The sequence below is a fragment of the Diorhabda sublineata genome, chromosome 11 (genome assembly GCF_026230105.1).
Source record: "Diorhabda sublineata isolate icDioSubl1.1 chromosome 11, icDioSubl1.1, whole genome shotgun sequence".
NCBI classification, from domain to species: domain Eukaryota; kingdom Metazoa; phylum Arthropoda; class Insecta; order Coleoptera; family Chrysomelidae; genus Diorhabda; species Diorhabda sublineata.
In genome coordinates, this window is record NC_079484.1 from 7319035 (window position 1) to 7343128 (window position 24094).

Below are 24094 nucleotides of genomic sequence, written 5' to 3' on the forward strand. Positions count from 1 at the left end.
AACAGTTAAAGCTCCATCCAGACTTAACACGAGACTACACTATAGAACGCAGATTGAGGACGGTGCGTTTGTGTCTCCTCGCCTTGCCATCTTCGGCTTTTGGAGGATAAGGCAACAGCATTAACAGCAATCTTTCGCTCGCTCACTTTATTTTTAATTGCTGTGAAGGAAGGGCGCGTGGGTGGACTTAAAAAGTATCCAACGAAGTCGTTTCAATCCCGTCTATCCTGTAGCGAGCAATTGAATGAATTGAGATTTTGGATTGCTAGTACATCTTGCCAAGGCTCGTGCAGAGAGTTATCTCGTTTTGAAGATTTACCGGACAGAATTTTCAACTCAATATCAGTCTAGATTTAGACAAGAAATTTCTTCAGTCTTTCATCATTTTATATGTATTATTTTTACTATATCATAACTTACATTATGAAAAAATGTCAAGCTTGATGAATAATCTAGTTACTCTAAAAAAATGAAATAATTTTTGGTTATATGTCAAAAATTTTACTTTTGTTGTCTCCAAATATGAATCCCGTTTCATTTCCTAGTCAAATACCTAGAACAATCAAAGATACAAGTTACGATCTCCACAAATTATTAGACGAGACAGAAATATCCATGATCAAAACTATATTTGAACAAGAAGATGATAAAAGAATCAACAAGGAACAACTAAGAGAAGTTCTATGGAGAATAGCTAGTATAGAATATGATGATGATAAACAATTCGATAAAATCTTCGAAAAAATGAATCACACCTGGTAAATCAGTTGCGTGAATATTATGAAATATATTTGTGATTATATTTTTTCCAGTAATGGATTTGTGACATGGGACGAGTTCATCTCATATTTAATTTTAGGATTTGAACAACAAGAAATTAGTGTTGACTATAAAACATTGGATCCTCCAATTCCAGTTTCACCGACAATAGTAAAAAGTAATCATCGTTATAATATAAATAGAATAACGTTCTATCCCACAGTTAAACCGGACAGGTAATTTTATTCAATTATGACCTTAATTCCCTCAATTGTCATTATATTTCTTATATTCCCAGACACCAAAATTAAAAACTCGGTCATATTTGTTATTGAATAATTATTCTTTGTTAATAATAAACTTATTATAATATCAGTTTTTCTCACTGTATCTGTCAAGGCGTACCTACATCTTACAACATTTTAAGGCGACGAATACGATTTTAAGCCAACATAAAGTAGATGTACATTGGTTAATGTTCATCGTTTCCTATAGTATCTATATCATCCTCATCACTTGGCACATTCATAAAATTAGGACTTTTCGGAAGCTAGGATCATGATCTAAATGTATTGAAACTAATCCAGATCACGGTCACTGTTCGATAACTGATCGATTTAATCAAGTCGCAGTCATATGATATGATCCTTTCCACCCTGATAAATCAGTAGATTGTTTCTTTTGTTACTGGAGTTTTTTATACTATACATAAAAAAAGCTTATTGGTATAAAACTTTGATGCAAAATGTGGACAATTCATTCAATTTCAATCATTACACAGTTAGAATCTATTATACACCTGAATAAATGTCGAGAAATAAAGAACGCACAAAAAAAGTAGAACAAATCAGTACAGATCTTGTACATTTCAAATTTCCACAGAACAAGGCGTTCTGTGATTCAAATCTAGGTTTGGATCCGCCCTTAGATGATAGGTGATTTATCTAATGCAAAGTCATATTTTCCGAAAAGTTCAATTACCTATCAAAACAGACATATTATTTAACAATCCGCAGAACTCATGCTGAAATTACAGTGAGCGTCAAAATTTACAATACTTAAATATATTTTAGTATTGTCATTTTTCCATTATCGTTTCTATTTCTGTAGAATACATATTCAAATTCCAAATCTTTCTACGTAAATCATTTAGCATTCTGCATAGATCTTCCCCCCTAAACACCATAGGTGGGCATCTAGAGCATAGAAATGTGATGGATAGTTGAATATAGGACTTTTCATTCTCGAAAAGTTTTCTGCATCAATGCTACCAATTGTCGAGTAGTGCGACTGGTAGCCCTGACGTGTTGCCACCGCTGGTTTTCAACCAAAAGTTCCTTGTACGATAAAACCATGTTTTACCTTCCTGGGTACTAGTGAAAGGTTTGCCGTCATAATACTCAATAAAATACGGACCAACTACAGCATGTGCGAATATTCCACAATTGCACAATTGTTTACTTATTAATATAACATTCCAAATGAATGTGAACCATTTATGAAATCTGGATCCTCGTACCACATAACATAGCCAAAAATTATAAATATATAATCCTAGCATCCATATCTTAGTTTGTCAGACGGTGCCAAATTTTTATTCGATACGGAAATCCACTTGTGTAATAGCCACCCAATATCTCCAAGTGCCCACAGTTCTATTTCACTGATGTTTGCCTGTATTATTAACGGTCCCAGACGCCATTTGGTCAATGCCCTTCAAAAGGATTGCTTATTTACTCGCAGCTAGATTTTCGTTTGGCCAGTTGCTTTACGAAATTTCTCAACAATATAAAAGGTTTTTGACTCTTCACGATATTTTTTCAGCACTAACTTCAAGCTTGGTCCATTTTCTTTACCATTTTAATACAAACGGAAATAATGCTCAACAATAACCATTTTTTTTCTCAGCGAAAGACCCTTATTAGACGAGGCAATCAATTTACGCAACTAGTCGCTAGTCTGGATGTGGAATAGGGCAGTTAGTAGAGAATCCAGAAAATCACCATCTTTGAAAAAAGATGAAAAAGGAGGAAAATGCATAGTTCACTTCGCTGTTCACTATAGGCATAGAAGGTTTGGTGAAGATGACAGTCAAGATGAGAGATGAATTTTTGCTTCTTCTGTCGCTACACATGACAAAAAAGAGTCGAAAATGAGAACAATGCATATATATCCAATCCTTTCTTTAAGATTATATTACACATTGACTATGTGAAGATGAAAATAGGTTTTTCAATTACTTTCGCTTGTCGAAACTAAGTTTTTACGAGCCTCTTGTACACGTAATGCAAAATACCAGAAACAACGATTAACATCGTAGCGATACATACTCCCTGAGCCTGATTTGTGACTGAGAGAATTTCTTTGTGGCGGTGGGCGAATGGCAGTCCAATGTAATAAGATCTGTAAGCTACAAAGGAGCGCAACCAGACTGAGCAGCCAGTAGTTACCAGGTTTGACAAGCAGTTAAAACGTGTCTGCGTGACTGTCTGCCTTGATATAATGAGCTCCATAAAAACCAATGCCCGGTGACAAGGTAAGCGACTGGTTGCCCAACATGTGCAACATGGCTTCCTCGTCTAACAAGGGCCTAAGATACTATACTGGGATCATGTTTTTTGCACTACCAAAAACGTATAACACATTGCTACTCTCACGTTAAAAAGCAGACATGCGCATAATAGTGATAGTAATTCAGTATGGCATACGGTATTTTTTTCAAATTTCAACTTAGTTTGTCCAGTTTTACATTACAGCTTTGCCTATGAATGTACGCAACATACCTTTTTTAGACGACGCCATTTGAAAGTTGTTCGTTTTTTATTCATTTACATCCCGAAAAGTGCGTTTTTAGTGTTCCATGACAGTTCCGTACTGCAAAACACTTTCGGAACGCTCTGGAGTAGACTTCCTTACATGTGATTCTAGCCATTTCAATGTTGACAGTTGACATTTTCACTTCGATGATTTTGTATAACATAACGAATCAATCAACAAATTTTATCGAAATTACAAACACATCTACAGAGATTCCATCAACATCTAGTAGAGACATACATATTCCATCTGCATCCAATCCAATAAATATTAATAATTGTCCTGGGGGTACAATCAACATTACTTTTTGCAAATAATTAATAAATTAATATTGACATTGCAAATATCATTAAGTGCATTATATTGGTCAATAAATAAAATGTTTATAATTCTCTATTATTTATTTTCTTTCCTCAGAGTGATTGAAAAAGTTTTGGATCTTATGAGTCGTCTAAAAAATGTTGTGTACACCGCGGCTGAAATACTAATTTGTTGGACTCGTCCAACAAAGCAGCAGTTTCAGTCCTTGGCATACAAATAACTATTGCTTAATACGAGTATAATTATATTCATATATTTTTATGAATCTATTAGTTCCTGTCATTGAAATCACTAAACATAAACGAGAATCACATAAAAATAATTATAATGAACTAAACAATATGAGATTGAAGCTAGATATTTAATTTTAATGGTAAAAATAATAAAAGTTAGTTTAGTTGAATAGATGTTTGTACTAAGAACACCTGACAACAAAAATACCAGGTGTGTGAAAAAATACTGTGAATTATTTCACTGGAAAAAAGAGAAGATACAACTTTCAAAGTACTGCCCTTGGCTGATAATGCTGTCATTTTACCATTAATTCCACGAAAGGTTTTTTCGAATGTGGGCAGTCTGTTTTAACCAAAAACTCGCGTATCTTTTTCTTTGCATGTCTTAATCGTTATCGATCTATGTTATACTGACTAACTTTGTTTTATCACCTGATGCGCGAAACAGCTGGGTTGATAATTTCCCGAACCATTGACGGATATTTTTTATTATATACTTGCCTTACTAAGTGAAGAAGATTGTACATTACAGGGTTCCACAAAATACTACCAAAGTATTGTAATTTACGTCGCTCTAAAGTGAGGTGGCCTTAAGTTTGAAACACCAATCCGAGTTTTGGTCAGAAACATACTTTATATTGTAGAGCAGGGTTTATAATCATACCCACACAGAATATAATACCATTTTATTAGTTACATACAAAAAAGAAGTGATATTATTGAAAAAATAAAGCTTACAAATAAAAAAATTTACAGAAAATCTTGTACAAAACTACTGATATTTATCAGAGGAATGAATAACTTGTACTAACCATGTATTTATTTTGATGCCATAGTAAAACTGAGCATATCTTAAATTTATTCCGGCAACAGCATACATTTAATTGTTTCCACTTTTAATTTTGATTTGTTTGCAGTCGAGAATTATTCATATAAGTGGAAACTGGTACATTAGAACCACGCACGGTACTTGTTTTATTTCAAAATATATAATAAATCAATGAGTAGTATTTGCATATAGCAAAATTTCAATCAAACTTCTAAAGCAGGACATTTGGCTATCCTGAGGACGCCAGGACATGTCACGCTAAATCTGGTCACCTTATTCTATACTGCTGACTAATTCTAAAGTTTTTCTCGTGTCCGCAAGAATCTCGGTGTGTGTAACTCTATTGAATCAACTTATCTTTAAAATATGACGGTTTAAGTGAATTTTCTATCAGCGTCTGTGCCTCTGCGTTGAATAAGAACACAGAAAAGAATTTTTAATGAGTTTTACATGACTGACGTTTTTCTAGCTCGTATCTTTACGTTAAGATTCCATTTATAGTGTGTTACGGTTCCCAGGTACTTTAATTTTCCTACTTGACCTATTTGTACATTATTAAGGATGATTTATCCTTCTGGTATATTTTGTTGTTTAGCTATGACACGCGAATCGGAAGAAAAATTTGTTTCATTTGAAAATCAATGATTAGATACGATATTTCTAATATTTCAATAGTCATTTGTGGTTTGTGCTTATTTTTGCACAATTTCATCTGTTTTTGAGTTGAATGGTTAACTCTATAATTAATTTAGATCAAGTACCTGGAACGACGGAAGTATAGTAACCTGCAGTCATGACGGTACAATCAACTATTGGTCATTGGATATGAAAATCGAAAGAACCGCAAAATCAACGTGCCCCTATCTTAAAGTACAAAAAACGAGCGTAACCGATATGGCGGTACTACCAGACGTCAGCGTTATCTGTACTTCAAGCAGCGAAAGGGATTTACGATTTTATGATACGTCAGCACGAAAATTTCGACTCCGAGTCATGATAGTTTCGATTCCATTCGCGATTACTGCGATGTATTATATTTTCGATAAGAATTTATCGGTACCTTCGAAACTAATTTGCGGGGATACATCGGGAAGCGTTAAAGTTATATTTATCGGTGAGACCATAAAGAAATATCTATTAATTTATTAAATATATTATACATATCAAACATACTGGTTTTGTAGATTCCGAAGCACGAGGTCCGTTTAAAAGTCAATCTGGTATTTCCTTACAGGAAGCAAGATATCATCAAGCTCTGAACGGTGTTATACCTAATATGAGAATAACAGAAATAAATAACATACATTCGGATTTTATAAGACAAGTTTCGTATTATTCTAGCTTGCATAGTGTCGTGACTTGCGCACAATGTTTTAAAGGATTGCAGATAACGGATATTACGGATCAAAATAAATTCTACGTATTTAAAATTATTGGTAAGCGGCTTCTATTTTATTGCAACGCTTTATTTAACTCACTCTGTTTGTCGATTTGTTAAGATGAAAGTTTCTTGTCAAATTTTCACCAACTTTTAATCAGGCTATTGATTTGAAATTTGGCATACTTTCTCACTTTTGTTGTTAATACATGGCTCAATAAAAAAATTATTATAATATACAATAATATCAGAAGAATTAACTAAATTTTTCTAGGAAACAGAATGTTCTATATTGTTCTTCTGTCTAGTATTTCAACTTAATTTTCCAAATTTCGTGAATTTTTTTGTGAAATTTATGTGGTTCTCAAATATAAGCCTAATGGTTCAAGAGTGCGTCTTACAAACCTATAGTTGGTATATAGAATGGTTAATAATGAAAAAACTTTTGAGTTTATTCATTACAATCAAAAAAATTACCTGTTTTTAACAGAGGTATATTAATGTATACACTAAAAACATAATTATGACGCTTTCAATATACAACCAAAATAGACTGTTGCATTTCTGCGGCAAAGAATCTAGGATTTAGACTTTCCCAATTCGTGTCTTCATCATCTAACTTGTCATACCAGCACCAATTAACTTTTGACGTTGTGGTTCGTCGTTTCAACTTTGAATGTGTGTGCCGAATGTACATTCTAGCATTTTATAAGAAACTTCATGTCGAATTTATCGTTCCGTCTAAATTACTACGAGGGTGTTATTTTTATTCTAGTCTTCTGCAGCACTGATTATTTCCGTCATGGACATTTCCAGTGTGAACATTACATTGTTGACTTTATCTCAATATTTTGTTATTGGAGTATTATTTACATTTAATTGAGAAATGCACTTCCTAGTAGGTAAGAAGAATTGGATCGTAAAAACTTTTTAACTTGAGTTAACTCAATTCTCCAAATTTCATGTACATGGGACGCGGAAATCATCCCGTCAGGTACTTTTTTGCGTTTAAAGAATCGAATAATTGTAATGATTTTTCAGTGATTGTAATATTTAAATTAATAGTTGAAACCTAACCTAACCTAACCGTGTGGTGCAGTTGGGCAATAAGTGCATTAAATGGCACTTGGCTTAATCAAATTCGAATAGATATACAAACTGTATGTAGAATCATCGCTTATTTTATTTATTGTTGACCACCCCATCAAGAAAATAACATGCAAGTGTTTTCCATAACAACAACCCCTGCTTGTGATTGGATTTCATTTTATAGAGAAGTATGTAGGTTAGGTTAGGTTTCAACGATTAATTTAAATATTACAATCACTGAAAAATCATTACAATTATTTGATTCTTTAAACGCAAAAAAGTACCTGAAGGGATGATTTCCCGATATATAGATGGATATCTAGATAATTACCCTATTTTTTGTTAAATAAATCATTTATGAGAGCCTTCAGTCAAAAGTTTTGAATGTAAAATAGCTTAGATAGTTTAATGGTTCATGAGTACGGCTGCAAAGCTTATGGCTGGTAGATCAAATCTTAAATAATTTTTTAAATCGAAGGAAAAGTTTATCCATTACAAATTATAAAGTTCATTTCGTAAACGTTCAAATTCATTGAAATACTTGATTAGTACAAAGACATACTGGCTAACACTATCTAAACTGATCCAAATAGGATGATTTCACAGACATAATTTGCTGTTTCTTTTTCTTCGTGAGCGAATCATCTTAAGGTTTAAGTCTTTTTACATACATGAGAACCCCGAATTCGAGAGAGTCACTTATCAGTATCAAAAAGAGTCGTGTTGAAAGAGGCGCGTGGATTAACTACTTGCGTTCAAGAGAGTTGATTTTCAATGAAAATTCAAGATTTAGTGGGTAAATTAGAGAAATAATATGACGTAGTGATAAGGTGGTGTTGCTTAAATTTAAAAGACAGTCGTGTAAAGATCAATAAGGAGCCGGAGCACCGATTACTTGTAAGCGTGTTGAGGGCGGAGCAGAGGAATCAGCCTTCGTATTCGAATTTATTATCCATTTCGAAATGTTAATTCTATGGTACATTAATTTCTTAAGAGTGTAGAACAATCATAATGCTTCGGCATAAAATGTAAACTATAAATATAATAAAATAATAATTTTTTCACATAGAAGACATTCATATATTCATTATTGTTATTTTGAAGCACCAAAGGTGCACTATCAATTTATATTCATATATTCTGATCCAGGGGTCGGCAACCTGTGACTCGCGAGCTACAATCGGCTCTTTGGATGTGAAAACGCGACTCTTCAGTTCCATACGCAAATACTACAAATATTTAAAAATCGTTCTAAATTAGATTCTATCTTTCAGCGACTTGTACTCGGTTTTTATCACGTCCCCCGCGATACACGTCAAGAATTGCTTCATACGTACATCTGAAGAACTGTTTCGTGATTTCAAAAACCAGAAATCTTGTAAAAGATCAAAGATTTACCATTATTCGCTAAAAAAGTACAAGCTAGAATAGCTAAAATGTCTTCTAATGTAACATATTTGCAGCTAGAAGATTTTCAACTTTCTTCTGCCTTATCACTTGCTATCAATAAATCATGCGATATAAAAGATACGGTACAAGTTGTTCTTTTTGTCAGATTTATGTCTTCTCAAAGTCTAAAACAAGAACTTCTAGGATTGTTACCGCTCTTTGGACAAATTTGAGGTGAAGACATAACGAATGCCTGGAAAAAATGCCTTGAAGACAGTGGGATCAATTTAAATTAAATGCTTTCCCAAGAAATCTGCTGTATTATAAACACCATTAAGCTTATGGGGTGAATATTATAAGTTGAAGCCCGCACTTTTCATAAAGAAGAACATAGATATTCCTCTATTTCCTAAACTTCCAGCATTTTCAAAAAGAATATTAAATCATTGTGAGTTTGACGTTGTTGGAATTATTTGTTAAGTAAATGAGGTAGGAAAACAAGAAGGAGCAGCAACGATTTTTCAGAGAAAAATTCTGTGTCATTGTTTAGTACACCAATCAAAAACGTTAATAGCGTCTTGTCAAAAGCATTCTACCGTCGCCGGTTCATAGATTTGATAAACGAAATGAAGACTTAGTATTTCCACTTCTTTCTTCATAATAAAGTGTAATGGTTTTCCAAAGGTGTGGTAAATTACTTCATTTTCAATTTTAAAACTAATATCGCAATGAAATCAGTTCAACTGTTGACACATTATTAAATTAGAGGTGAATTTGAGGATAGATTTGTACAATTCAAAATCAACAAAACCACGCTAGCATTCAAAGTAAATCCTCTTAAACAAATCAAAGTTAGAAGAGGTGGAGGTCCTGAGCAGCGCAACAAAAGTGGAAAGCTTTGAAAGAAATGCCGCCAGCTATGGCTCTTATATTCGACGCATAGAATAGTCTTCCAGATTGCTTACAGTGATTAAATCATCTCTTGCATGAATATAATTAAAAGTTGCCGACCCCTGTTCTGACCTAAAGCAGCACGATTATATTTGATGACAAACGAAACAGCGTCTTTCGGTTGAGTCTGATGACTAAATCGTTAGAAAAATTTTCTATGAACTTGACACACTCGAGTTACATCAATATTTAAGATTTTGGAAAAATGTACTCTATTCTTGTGACGTTCTATTGAATATTACAATTTAATTGAGAAAATTTCAATTATTAAAGGTGGAGTTTGGAGTTTTACTGTAAGCGAATCTAATCATTTAGTTGCTACTGGAGGACCCGATCGTTTGGTAAGAGTATGGAATCCTTTTGTTCAAGGAAGACCAATTTGCACATTTTACGGTCACCGTACGGGAATTGTACAAATGCAATTTCAAGATTCAGGATCACGATTATACAGCCTTTCAAAAGATAAATGCATAAAAATATGGGACGTGGCAAGTCAAGAAATTCTTCAAACTTATTTAGAGCTACCGAGTACTTTGGGTAACGATTTGACCTCTTTGTACAATCCAGAAAGTAGACAGTGGATTATTGCTAGTGTTTTGATCGCAACGGTGCCATTAAGTCCGAAAGAAAGCTCTGAACATACTGATGGTAATACTCATACTAGTGGTGTATCCGTCGTGTTGTTTAACAGATTATACCAGGTAATGTAATCGATATTTACTATATTTTTAATACCTATCTAAGGGTCCTTTCAGACCAAACGAATCCGAATCAATCAGAATCACTCCGAATCAAGTTGAATCTGATTGACCAAGATTCGGCTTCGAGCGCTCCATTTAAATGTGAAGGGACTCTTTTCCCGCCTTCAGACCGGATGAATCTAGTTCAATCAGGTTTGATTCGAGATCGCACTTGTCAGATTCCTCGTCTGGTCAGTCTTGAATCAACAACCATTTATGACGCCAGTGATAAAACTCACAGCAACAGAAATCTCATATCTTCTGTGTGGAGGAAAATTGGCGAAGAATTCAAACATTCCAGGTAAGAATTATTCAGGTCGATTCAGCTGGTGTGAAAGAGTGGAGATGACGAATCAGATTCAACTTGATTCGGAGTGATCCAGATTCAATCGGATGGTGTGAAAGGGGCCTAACAAAGAAGTACTAATTGTCGCTACTAAATAACTTATGTATGCCATACATTTCCAATGCACTTCCAAAGACGTTTCATACAACGCTTCCATTGCTGGAAGTCCTCTTCATTCAGCTAGTTTACAACTATTAATTCAAGCACTTGTCCTCTTGCAAATTTTGTACTGTTCAGTAACGAACTGATATTGGAAAATAGAAAATTGTCACAGAGGACGAAGTCGGGTGAGTACAGTACGTGAAGTAACTTAATTAGGTCGGGTTAAGAATCATCGACATCCCATTGAATGTTGGCGAAGAATCTAGAATTTAGACTTTTTGAAATAGTGTTTTTGTCTTTTATCTTCTATTCAATGTTTTCGTCCGTTGCAAACATTACATTGTTGAGCATCACCTCAATCTCAATATTTTGTTATTGACGTACGAATAATACAAGGGTTGATACTTAAATTTTGAGATAAACAAATAAAAACAAATATTTATAATTGGACTCTTTTGCATACGTTTGAATAAATTGTCGAAGCTTTTTTTACAATCCAAAATGTATAATTTGAACGCACCAACCGCTTCTTTAGGTATCGAAAAACGGTGACCCATCAATTCCATGTTTTGACTCTTCAAAAACGTTTTGATTTGAACTGATGTCTGAGAGCTCGCTTTGTCATGGTGGAGAATGATTCGTTTTTTTGCAATTGTTTCCCCGATTTTTTCGAACACTTCTGGTCAATAAATGCTGGTGTAGCATTCAGAATTGACCATTCTAGGCTGCTGTGATGGAACGATGGCAACATGTCCAGTTATTTCAAAAAAACAGGCGACCATTTGCTTCGAAGTGCTTTGTGTGCGAATAACTTTTATTAGATTTGGCTCGCTATGAAAAGTCTATAGAGTCGATTGTTGCTTAGTTTCGGGTTCAAATCCATAGATCCGTTGTCTTTCACAATCTTATAGGCGTCTTTTGATGCAACGCGATTAAATTTTTTCAGCATTTCTTTGCACCAATCGACACGAGCTTTTTTTGATCGATTGTTCATGCAATATTAAATGTGTGCGACTGAAACTGATGCCCATGTATACCTCAATTTCACAGTATGTTGCTTGATGGCATAACATCCGATTCTGGACGACCTTCACGAAATTCATCCTGCAGCGAAGTGCGACCACGATTGAATTAGGAAAATCAGCGAAACACTGTGGCTCGAGTAGGTGTTTTATCGCCCAAGTCGAAGTAAGTTGATCGGCACAGTGATGCTGGTCGAAATTCATAGAAAATCATCGCAAGAACATGTTAGCGATTCAATTCAATTTTTTGAACAAAATGAATGTTTCAAGTATCTGTAACCAACTCAAATAGCACTCGTGTTAATACGGTCATCATCATTATGTAGAGATGAAGCTCTATCCTATAGCATTCCAAAAAACCTGATTTAATTAATTGGATCATGGTCACTTCCGGACGAAATCCGCAAAAAGCATACAAAATATGTCATCCCTAAAAATGTCTATGATGTGTTTGATCTGATTTAACTAGATTATAACGTGATATAACGTGATATTAAAGCATTTGTAAGCATTAATGTGACTAGCTTTAATAAGATCATTTGGCCATCCTCAAAAGAAGGTTCTCATCAACTGGTGCATTGGAATGTTGAAAATATTTATTGAATTTGCATCATAGGCTGTATATAACATCGCACACGACCCTGGAACAAAAAAACCATCATCCATCAAACATAAGAAAAATTGTTCACGGATTATCTTCGAATGGTTATTCAGAGATCGTGGAAAAAATTCAGAATACGACAAAGAAGAAGTTGATCATTTTTCATTATCACAATTTATTGAATTGGCAACAAATACTCCATTTTTGTGCCCGTGTATCAAAAAGAAGTTCACAAGATGAACGATGAACAACCCTCGTAGTAAGTAGCCGAATTCAATCAACGGCTATAGTGAAACTAAGCAATCAAACTGAAGGCGAGGAAAGGGTCATCAAATATTGTATTACTAAATGGATACTAATTTCAGATTATCGTAACTTGCGGCTTAGATAGTTATATAATCGTATGGAACCCTTGGGATGGAAGACGTCTACTACTAATCAAAGATGCTCACACTGTTATGTTACATGGTGGAATTATGCCAGTTGAAATAACTGCTGCTACTTTCGATCCCGGCTATCAACGTTTATTAACTGGTGCACATGATGGTACATTGAAAATTTGGAATTTCAATACCGGTACATGTTTGAGGAACATGAAAATTGATCAATGGTATGAAATACAATCCGTAATTTGGGTGAAAGGTAGGATTATGGCGATAGGCTGGAACAGACGAATTACTGAATTCGCAGATACATATGAAGCTGATTCCCCTGGTGGAGGATTCTGGTAATAATAAAATATAACTTTAACTGTTCTATAACTTCTTCTTTACAGCGGCAACCACTGGCAGAACAATATTCTGAAGTATATTAATGTAGAAATGTGATTTCTATTAGTTTCAGTTTAACTGCAAACACATTGTAAATGTTTTAACTCGGCTTAGAAATTATGACAATTTCGGAGTTGCCATATCTACTATTTCAAGCCCAAGGCGACTATGATGAGTTTGTTCACATAAAACAGTCAAAAAGTAACTATATGGTGGGTTATAAATTTTGGAACTTTTGGAGTTAGCAGATCGCTTCAGGGGAGAACAAAGCGCCTTCCGTACAAAAAAAATTTATAAAAACGATGGTTCTCGTATCATTATTCACCGTCTATTAGGTTAAATCGGCTTCTTAATGAATCTATGCGGGACGATCCAAGTTTACTACGCGCAAATGTTCAGATGCTTTGGTGATACAACTTCGTTGTCAAATATTTTAATTATACTTTTGAGCCTGCAACCATTTAAGAAATAGTTAATGCAATAATGAAGAGGAATGATTTAATTGAAAAAAATCTTGATACGATGTTCGAGCGTTTTAGCAGCTTTAAAAACATTTTGTTTGGAATGAAGCCTACCTCCTTTCCAATGGGTAAATCAACAAATCAAACTGCATAGTTTGGAGTGGAGAAAAGCCAAAGACATTCACGTTTTCCAAAAGTGTTAACTATGCAGAGTATGTGATAATGCACCCAGATTATGATCAACCACACTTACATCATTTTGAGAGTTACAATAATAGAACAAGATGGCGTACATCCGTAGTTTGAGAAATGTTTCCAAACAAATTTATTTTGCTCTGAGGAAATACTCATTGACCTCTACATAGTAGTATAGGCATTTCTATAGTTTTATTTAAATGTTTTCAAATCTTTTAATTATTAAAAAAACTAATTTTGAAATAGAAGAGATCTAGAATCAAGAAGATTTAAATACATAAACATGTCAAAAGGTCTGAGATATTACAGTTTTATTTATATTTAGACAATTATTTTAACAACTACTTTTGGTCACAGATCTATTGCTTAAGCTTATCCATATTGTGAATTGTTTTTCCATTTGATCCTGGAATATTCTGAAATATTTTTGAAATTTGATTCTAGCGATCAGATTCGTTTCTATAGTAGCACTCATAATATTTACTTGGATGTTTCTGGGAGAAACGCTCAAATAATAAAGCATTTTAACATTTAGCAAAAATTGGGATCTTCAGCACTCCGAAGATGTGAGTTGCGCCGTAGTTAGGATACCAGAAGCTATAGCTACTAGTTCATACAATGGAGAATTGATTTTGTGGAGACTAGTAACTGGACAACCATACAAGAAATTTAATGTATCAAAACCAAATGTGAGGATAAAAATAGATTATCAATTGGTGAAGGTAAAAGATAAGTTTCAAGACGATACCCCTTCTAGAAAAGTAACTTCAATACCACAAAAGATAAGAACTTCGATTATACCACGTCTGTCGATGGATTCGCCTTTATCAGGTAATTGATAATTCCTAGGATCTCTCTGTTACTTTTAACATGAGTAAAAATTTATTGACATATTAATATTAATGTCAAGCAAATCTGTCAATTCCAATACGATGAATTACAATTAACATGACTGTTGCATTGGATTTTCACTGTACTTTTTGTGACGGCTCAAGGTTTGAGATGTACAAGAAAATTTCAAAAAGGAGATTTAAATATTTCCTCGAGAGTATTTCCATGCAACCCCTAAGTACGTTCCAAGGCCAAAAAAAATTCCAATTACTTCATCTTTAAGGGAAATACTGAACACACTGATTATACTACGTCTACACTAAAACTTCCAATTACACAGTCGGACTTGAGGGAAACAATTCAGGTCTCTGAAGACGTGAACTTGGTTACCGAAACGCGCGTTGTACAGTGTAATTGTGAATGTTGATGTAGTGGTATTGTGAACAGTGTGTTCAGTATGAATATCACTAACGATTTCCGAAATTACAGCTCATTACAAAAGGAAGGCAACAAAGAAGATCAGACGAAAAGTCAGATATTACATCAAAGGGAATTTATATTAAAATATCTACAAAGAAACATACATATAACAGGCATTCAAGTTACAGACTAATTTAGTTACCTATAGGTCAATTCATCAATCAATAATTATTATCACAATACTAGAATTAAGATCCAAAAAAGGAAGATCTTAATAAAAAAAGAAGTACTCCTAATCATCTTCTTTCTGCCTCTAAACATCGGAATGTCCTGGTTTGTGTCTCAGGACTTCTACGGTCTCCTTCAATGGTAGAGGGGTTCATAACAACATACACTCTGCGATAGGTTCAAATATCCAGAAAAGGGATAGCAATAAAATAACTAACGACTTCGTTTAAGATAATTTCAATGTTATATCTTGTTAGAGTCGTAATTATTGGGTATCATAACAAGAGCGAAGAGGTGTTGTTAAGTACAAAAATGAGAATTTGTAAAAGATAATCTATTTAACTACAAAGATTATTTGTGAGAAGGCTTGTCATATTCAATTTGAATCTCCAATAAATGAAAACAATGACAATGATGACGAAACATGATATTGAACAGATTCTCGTCATAACGGCCCTAATAATACATCTCTAAATTGGACAATATAGAAATCCCTTCAGCGTATAAAAATGTTGGGTTATGTTTTGTTATGAATAATTTTGAATCTTACATTTATTATAAGGGAAACAACCGAAGCGTCTCAATCCTATGGTACAACATTTCGAAAAGGGAATCTTATTGTTTGGTGAGATAATGGGAATTGTAAACGTTACTTGAATTGCTTGCCAATATTCTAGTTACATTCTTATTATTATTACTAAATAATATTGATTATTTTCCTGGGAGAATTCTTAAAATTGTGGGATCGAATTTGCATCGAAAGTCAAGGAATTGAAATGTTTTTTAGGTGCTTTTGAATTTTTTAAAAAGCGATATTTCCTAAAACATTTATCGCGAACCCATAGATTGAAAAACGATAACAAAAATCACGAAAGCACATATGTGCTTTTTAATTTAGTTCTCCTAGTTAGTACAATGAATTAATCAAATGTTATATTGAAGGTCACGTGATTTCAAGACTCAATCAGATTCTCCACAATCGTCTTACTTGATTCTATTAGTTAATGGATAGTGTAGCACGTAGTTTAGCATTTTCGAGTTCGTGAAATCCATTTATCGAAGTTCCAGATTTCGAACATTAGGACTGGGTTTGAGAATGAAGTCAAATATTTTATTTTGGAGGGCTTGACAGGAGGGGTACAATGAATAAATCAAAAATAATGGTTTTTATTCATAGAAATTTCATTCACAGTTTTATTTTACCTTCGGTTATATTATTAGTTTACTCTAGGTGAGGCTATTTTTAGCGCCCATAAGTCAGGAAATATATATTGCTCTTATGAACAAATGGAACTGAGGTTTCCAGTTCACAAAGCCGAGGAATAGGACAAACAAGTAGTAGAAGTGATATTTTTCGACATTTGGTACCCCGAAAAATGGATTCTGCGATCGAAAACGCCAAATTAAATATTTAGATTATATTTCTACGCCAAACAGATATTCCGAACAGATTTAGACCTGAACATACTCTTTTCTGTTCTGTTGTTCTATTGTTTCTAATAGGTGCGGTATTTCAATATTTTTTCGTCATACATAGTATTGTAAACATGCCGACGAGGTGCCTCAAACGTGAGATACTTTGTGATTTCAAACCTCTTTAACAGCACGAAAATTAAGTTGACTGAACCTGATTCAAAAAGAAAAAGGCAGGGAACGGCAAAAAAAAATTTTTAAACTGCCACCAGAATTGTTATTTCTTTGGAATCAATATAAATGTGACAATTCGCAGCGGTGCGTTGAAAATAAGCTGTATACATAGGTTCTAATTCGAGTGAATTATTTTTCAATTAATTATCTTGTAGGTCCCGTTAAGCATACCGTAAGAAAATTGAGAGATAGGAGAGTTTCTACAATTATAGTACCCGATGAAATGATCCATCTTAAGAAATTAGCCGTTCACACAATGTTATTTTTGAATGCTAGAAAAACCGACCCGAAAATAGGGACATTACTTGTCGCTTTGGAAAACGGGAATATCCAAGTTTGGAGTCACCACATTACAGGAGGATATATCACACAGTTTTCTGCTATACATAAAGCTGGTGACTATGTTATATCTATGACCACAGATGAAGAAAATCATTTCTTATTCACAGGTAAAGAAGAATCTACATTCAACATGAGTTTGTAATATCTACCACATTTAATTGTCAAAATACGACGGTCAGTTTTAAAGTAAGAATCGAAGTAGTAGTAATAGAAGAAAATTTTGATTTCAACGAGGATTGTATTACAAAATGTGATTAGTTAGTTAGTTAGTTACCATTAAGATTTTTAACTTGGTGTTATTTTGTTAAATAGCAACACTTTCATTTTGATGGGGCTTGTGATTTTGTACATGCAAATTTTTATTCCTAACAATCAAATTAGGTAATGTCATGCCTTGATAAATCAACTAAAATTATTTCATAATCCGAGAACTTTTAACTTCCAGTTCGTTGCACTTAATATTAATTTTAAAAGATTTCACATTTCAATGATTTTCTTTATCTATTTTTGTTTATGGCTGCTGCGCGCCAGTTCTCTATCCTATTCTTTCTAGATCTTCTCTACATGCTTCTATCCATTTTTCCTTTTTGCTCCTTCTTCCCTTAACAAGGATCTTTTCACCCAACTGTCTTCGTCCAATCTTTTTGCTCATATCCCATCTCAGTTTGACCACACAGTACTTTGATCTCTGCGTTCGTTCTTTTCTCCTCTTGTTTTCCTCTTGCACTCCTATGGAAGTCCTCTTTAGTAACATTCTCTCCCATATGTTTATTTTTGTTTTCTTCTCTTTGTTCATGATGCACTGCCATACAGCACCGTTGGTTGTATAACTGTCTTGTAAATGCGTAACTTGGCGGCTCTTGAAATATATTTTGATTCTAATAGTCCTCCTAGGGCTCCAAACTGAAATCAGTTGACAAAGCTACTCAAGATTTCATACGTAGGATAATTTATAGTTTTGAAGTAGCAGATTATCCAAAATACAATTATACAAGTTTGGAAACATTACATCAAGTTTTGTCAGCATGTAGTTTTAAACACAAAAAAACTGAATAAACGGATGGCAATAACCGAATCGATAGTTCAATGGCGAGAAGACTACCGAAGTTCTAATAGACACATTATTTATCTAGACAGTTTCGTGCCTAATGCTCTATTAATATCTGTTAAAAAAAATTAAAAACTGTGCAATTGATTTTCAGTAGAACTAATAAAGTATTTATAAAAATAATAAATGTATAAAATGAGGTATCTATCACTATAATAGATCAAACAAAATTGTCGGCAAGCGTTTCGAACCAGTTTTTATAATCTGCAATTGATATCGGAAAAACTGTACTAAAAATAACGTGATAATATAAGTAACCATAAAAATGACATCGTTGTGATTCAAAACAATCAAGGGTAACGCTTTATCTTCACATTGTTATTTTATACAAAAAAAAAGTCATACAAATGGACTCCAAGCTATTTAAAAAAAACAACTACTCTCTCAGTATATCGAATAGAAATCAAAATGCGATATTTTAGGAACAACTGTTGGTTATATAAAAATCTGGCTGTTGAGAAATTATTGCGTCCTTGAAGAAGAAAAAGAACACATCTGCATGCCTATGTACCGATTGAGGTTTCCCTTCATGTGGGGAGATAGATTTGTTGGCAGGGCCAGAAGGATGCAACGTAATCAACCATTTCCCATACTTTTAAGTAGCTTCAAAGGACATTCTATGCCTGTATCTGGTATACTGTACATCGATAAGTGTGAATTAATTGTAAGGTTAGTCCTAATAAGTATAGAAAATTATTTCACTTTCTCAAACTTTTATTTTGACCATATTTTGTTCTTCAATAGAGACTGTGCTAGGCAGAACGCTCCTTCTATTTCCCTTTAAAAGGAATTTGGTAGAACATCTTTTAGGACTAACGTCAATCAGTTGGGATTTTCAATTCGGTTTCTTAAAGGCAGAAATTCAATTACCATTATCAAAACAGAATATGAACTTCTGTTTTTATCAAGGAATTAATTGAATCCATCTCTTTTATTGACAAAATTGACAGAATTAAAATTGTTCTCAATTCTTGTAAAGCATCCCATTCATAGAGGTATTATTAAAGATCTAAGTGAAATTACTGACGTTATTTCTTTTTCTCTATTAGCAGTTCGAGCCTACTTGAACAAGCTCCCATACCTCTCTCTTTATCTCTAATTTTACCTGAAGATTCTGGCTCCTCTATAGTTCCATTTACCTGTGATGATATAAACTATCTGAAACAGCATAGGAATTTGATAAACATGTTTCATATATAGTATTTAGTATTTATTTTTTTTGTGTAGTATATAAAAACACCAGCTCTTGTTCCATAAAATGTAGTCAAATATATGTAAAGATTTTAAGACATTTTTAAAAAAATTTCAGATTTCACAGATGTTGTGTTACGACCAAAAACCGCTTGGTCTAACACTAGGTTTTGTTATAACATTGCGCCAACGTCAAGCCTTTCATAAAACAATAAATTGGATAGCAGTCAACATCATATCGATGTTGCATCTCTGCAAAACATACTACTAGTTTTTTTTGGCGACATGCATACACGGAATTGGTCGCAGACGGTAGCATTCTGTCTTTTCTCTAGAAGTTGAAAACTAACTTCAATTTGAATAATCTACGACGTTGGTTAGGTGTAGTCGGAAGTTGCAAAAGTACTATTTGGGATTAAAAACGATGTTTTATCTTTTTAGAATCATTAAAAGCAGCTAAAGGAATTAAGAATCGTTCATGGTCGTGCAAGATCGTTTTGGCGTTAGTCCATTTAGATGTTTTGCTACTTTCTCAGCGAAAGTAGAAGTGTTATGAGGGGGTTTGCAACTAGAAGCATAAATTATAGATTCCACATGATTTAAATTTTGCCCGAGTGGAAGTGATGATTATGTACATATTTTTAAATATTCCTTTCAGCTTATGAGTTAAATTTTAATTGAATTTGATTGAACTGTATGCTATGGAGTATCACCATACATTCTTTTCCACCAATATGTCACAAAATATTTTTTCATAAAGGTGTTTAGGCCTTTTTTTGTACAAAAATTAAAGCAATATTTACATCATACATACGTTTGGATGAAAAATATTTTACCCCATCCAGACTATGTAACATTCATATTCGTGTCACTTTGTCCTCACTGGTTATGGAATAGACGATGTCGTCTTGTTTAACAAACATCTCACTTAATTTTAGGCGTTGGAATTGAGAGGTTGATATATAATATAAAATGTTTTTTAGTTGTAGTGCTGATTTTAGTAGTCGAATGTGGACTCTCGGAGGAAGGTATTTGCAAACTATAGGAACTTTCAAGCCGTGGAAGCCTCTTTCATCAGAAGAACCCGTTGAGACTGATTTTGAATTCGATATCCCTCCAGATATTAAAAAAGTAGCAAGCTCGACCACCCTCAGGGTAGATTATATAATTATTAGTAGTACTATTTGTATCAATTTAAATCTACTGCAATTAAATAATCACTATTGTACATACCGAACTAAAAGAAATAACAATAAGGCACTACGAGGTGGTTCTACATAATATACTAGTTTATATACGACAAGTTCATTTCATCACCTTGTATGACCATAAAAATGAATGAAAAATAGATCAAGGTCAATTTAATCATGCACTAAAAGTATTCTTCCAGTTCGATTTTTTGAGATCCTTGTTAATAAAGGAGTAAAAATTTTAAGACCTTGAGAAAATTATTCATAAGATTCATAATGGTCTAATACTTTTTCTCGTTGAATGCAAGTAAATTACGATTCATTACTTGTCTTCCGGTACTTGTATCAAACGAATCCTTTTATATTCGTTATTCAATATTGGGACACGACTGACCTTCACCGATTTTCGTACCAGATTCGGCTTTACAATTGCAATAAACCATGCTTAATTTACTGTATGGAATATATATAAAAGCAAAACAAAAACGAAACATAAAACATTTTTCCTTACCAACAACTATCGAATTATTTCAATAAATATGATATTAGTATAATTCATAAAGGACATAATACATTATCCATTTCCCTAAATTTTTATAGTGTACAAGTGCCTTGTACTAATTGCGACGCTGTCTACTTAGGGCAGACATCTCAATATTTAGAAAATAGAATAAAAGATCATCAATACGATAAAAAAATAAAACTGCATTATCGAATCAAAAAAACATAAATTCAATTATTAAGATTCAAAAATTCTGGAAACGGAATCTAATACACGAAAAAGAGATTTATTAAAAACAAAAAAAGTACCTAAATAATTTAAGTAAAATCTATAGCTCTATTTTGTAAATTATAATAAAACTACGAATAATTTAATTGACTACTGCTATATATTTGAGATGTAAGGACTAGGGAAAAATTAATTTTTCCTATTAGATTCAATTTCTATTTTGATTTTATTCTTATTTATTTACTTTTATGTTGATGATGTAGGTGATCTCCTCTATCCCTACATCATTCCACGCGAATCTTCCATTGCTTGAAAATGTGTTTTTCTGTCAGTTCCTTCTGCACTTTCCTTTTAATGCAAATTTCACCTAAAGAAAAAGGTAGACGTCGCACGGTGCAAGATCCGGCGAATAGTGTGGGTGTTCTAGCACTAGGATGTTGTGCTTGGCTAGGCACCTCTTGATGCATAGTGCGGAATGAGGAACCATTTTGGCACACACTTTTCGCAAGATAAAATTGGCATGGGAAATTTGCCACATAATTCTAATAGATTCGGGAATCGCACTAATACTTAACCGAATATAGGTTCGAACAAGATTTTTTCGATATTCTTATTCAGTTTTAATGTAGAAGGGCGACCCGAATATGAATCATCTCGGTGATCTTGAAAACGCCTAAGCCGATCAAAAATACATGGATGTGACAAAAATTTCCACTTATAGGTTTTCCAAGTTTTCCAAGCTGTTGTTTTGAAATTTCACAAAAATAGAGCAACGAATTTTTATGAGATTTCAATCATTTTTACGGCAAAACAGAAAACAGCTTATATACAAACAAAGGAGACGGCTATACTGGTTTGTTTAAAGACACAGTCGGTATCGCAAAAGTCGGTTTTAAACTAAATAATCGACGGTCGCTAACCTTTAGCCCACGCGTTGATTGTACTTGTTTTCGATTTTCAACAAAATATCAGTATCGAATTGGTCAAAGCATATAATTTTTGTAAGAACGAATTTATTGTGGATTTCAGTTACTCTAAATTTGAAATTCGCACAGAAAACGGAACTCAACTTTTGATGAAGATCGCGTTTATCGAGACAATTACTTCTGAATATTACACTTGCGTAAAAAACGTTTTCACCATTTTTATTATGTAATTCTTGATAAAAACTATGGAACATCATCAAGTTCAAATGATGGAACGATCCACATTCTTTCCTTTATACCCTTGTACCTAAATAAACCTAATTGGCATATTTTTTCTATCACCCTTTCGCAGTATTATCATAGCAAAATGAATAAGCAACTTACAGCTAGCTTACATTATTACTCCATAACTAAGGTCTTGCTCAACAACATACTCATCACTTTTTACACTAGTCAACATATACTTCGACTTGGTTTTGACAATCTGATAACATCACTTCGAAAGATCCTCTTGAGCTTTCTCGCTATTCCTGCAGTGTCAAGGAGCTTGATTACTTCAACACTGGTATCATGATGAAGTCGCAGTTCATACCTCCTGGTGGATTTGAATATAGTTGTGTCAACAGTACCATACACTGAAGAGAGTTTACTGTTTCCAATTGATATGGTAGCAACCGAAGAACGATAATTTCAATTTTTTAAAACGTTTCATCCAAAGTGTATTTGTTAAATGCTGATTTAAATGTTGTAAATAACATCACTATTATATACTTTCCAAAGCTTCTTTTTCCAGTTAGCCGTGAGTGAATACAGAAATATTGGCATTGGTTTTTTCGTGGTAATCTTTGATAGACTTTGACACAAAGACAAGCAAATCATACTTCATCACACACATGGATAAACGACGAACTTTGGAGACTACAAACTTATTGATACGAAAGTGTTGATCAAATTGTCATTTGGTGCTGATTGCTTATTGATGTAAAAGCAAACAATCATGGTTTTTTTTTTCAATTGAATCGTTTAAAATACTGAGTGACAATTTTTGGAAACTGTCAAAAACTGGCGCAGTGGAAATCTAATCATTATCTAATTAAAAGTTTCTTTTCAATAGGTTTTATGTGGTGGTTCATTCCCTAAAAGGTTAACTATAAAACAACTAAAAAAATTGCAAGAAAAAGATCACGTCGATATCGATGCAAACAAAATTTATGGAAAAGCTTTAGAGGAACCTATTCTTGGACATTATTTCAATATTTCTGAAAGAACCGTAAAACCTAGAAAGATCGAATTCGATACTTCATTTTCTTACGTAAGTGGTAGCTTAATCAATATGAGAGAGATAAGCCTACGTACATATTATATAAATTTTATTTTTTTTGCAGATTCCAGTTTTTCAACATTTGATTACTCCACCACCAGTACCTATCGAAAGAGAAAAAGTTGGTATAGATTTGCCACAAGAAGAAACGAAATGA

At 33.4% G+C, this 24094-nt stretch overlaps 1 protein-coding gene across 1 annotated transcript; it reads left to right on the forward strand.

The window, feature by feature from the left end:
* Positions 1-522: 522 nt before the first annotated feature.
* Positions 523-24094, forward strand: LOC130450435 (WD repeat-containing protein on Y chromosome). The gene is made up of 12 exons (XM_056788809.1): positions 523-758; positions 813-995; positions 5712-6073; positions 6144-6395; positions 10040-10467; positions 12943-13275; positions 14531-14834; positions 17285-17578; positions 19002-19248; positions 20754-20925; positions 23731-23928; positions 24002-24094. Exons 1-12 carry the CDS (start codon positions 523-525, stop codon positions 24092-24094), a joined length of 3102 nt encoding a protein of 1033 aa, XP_056644787.1.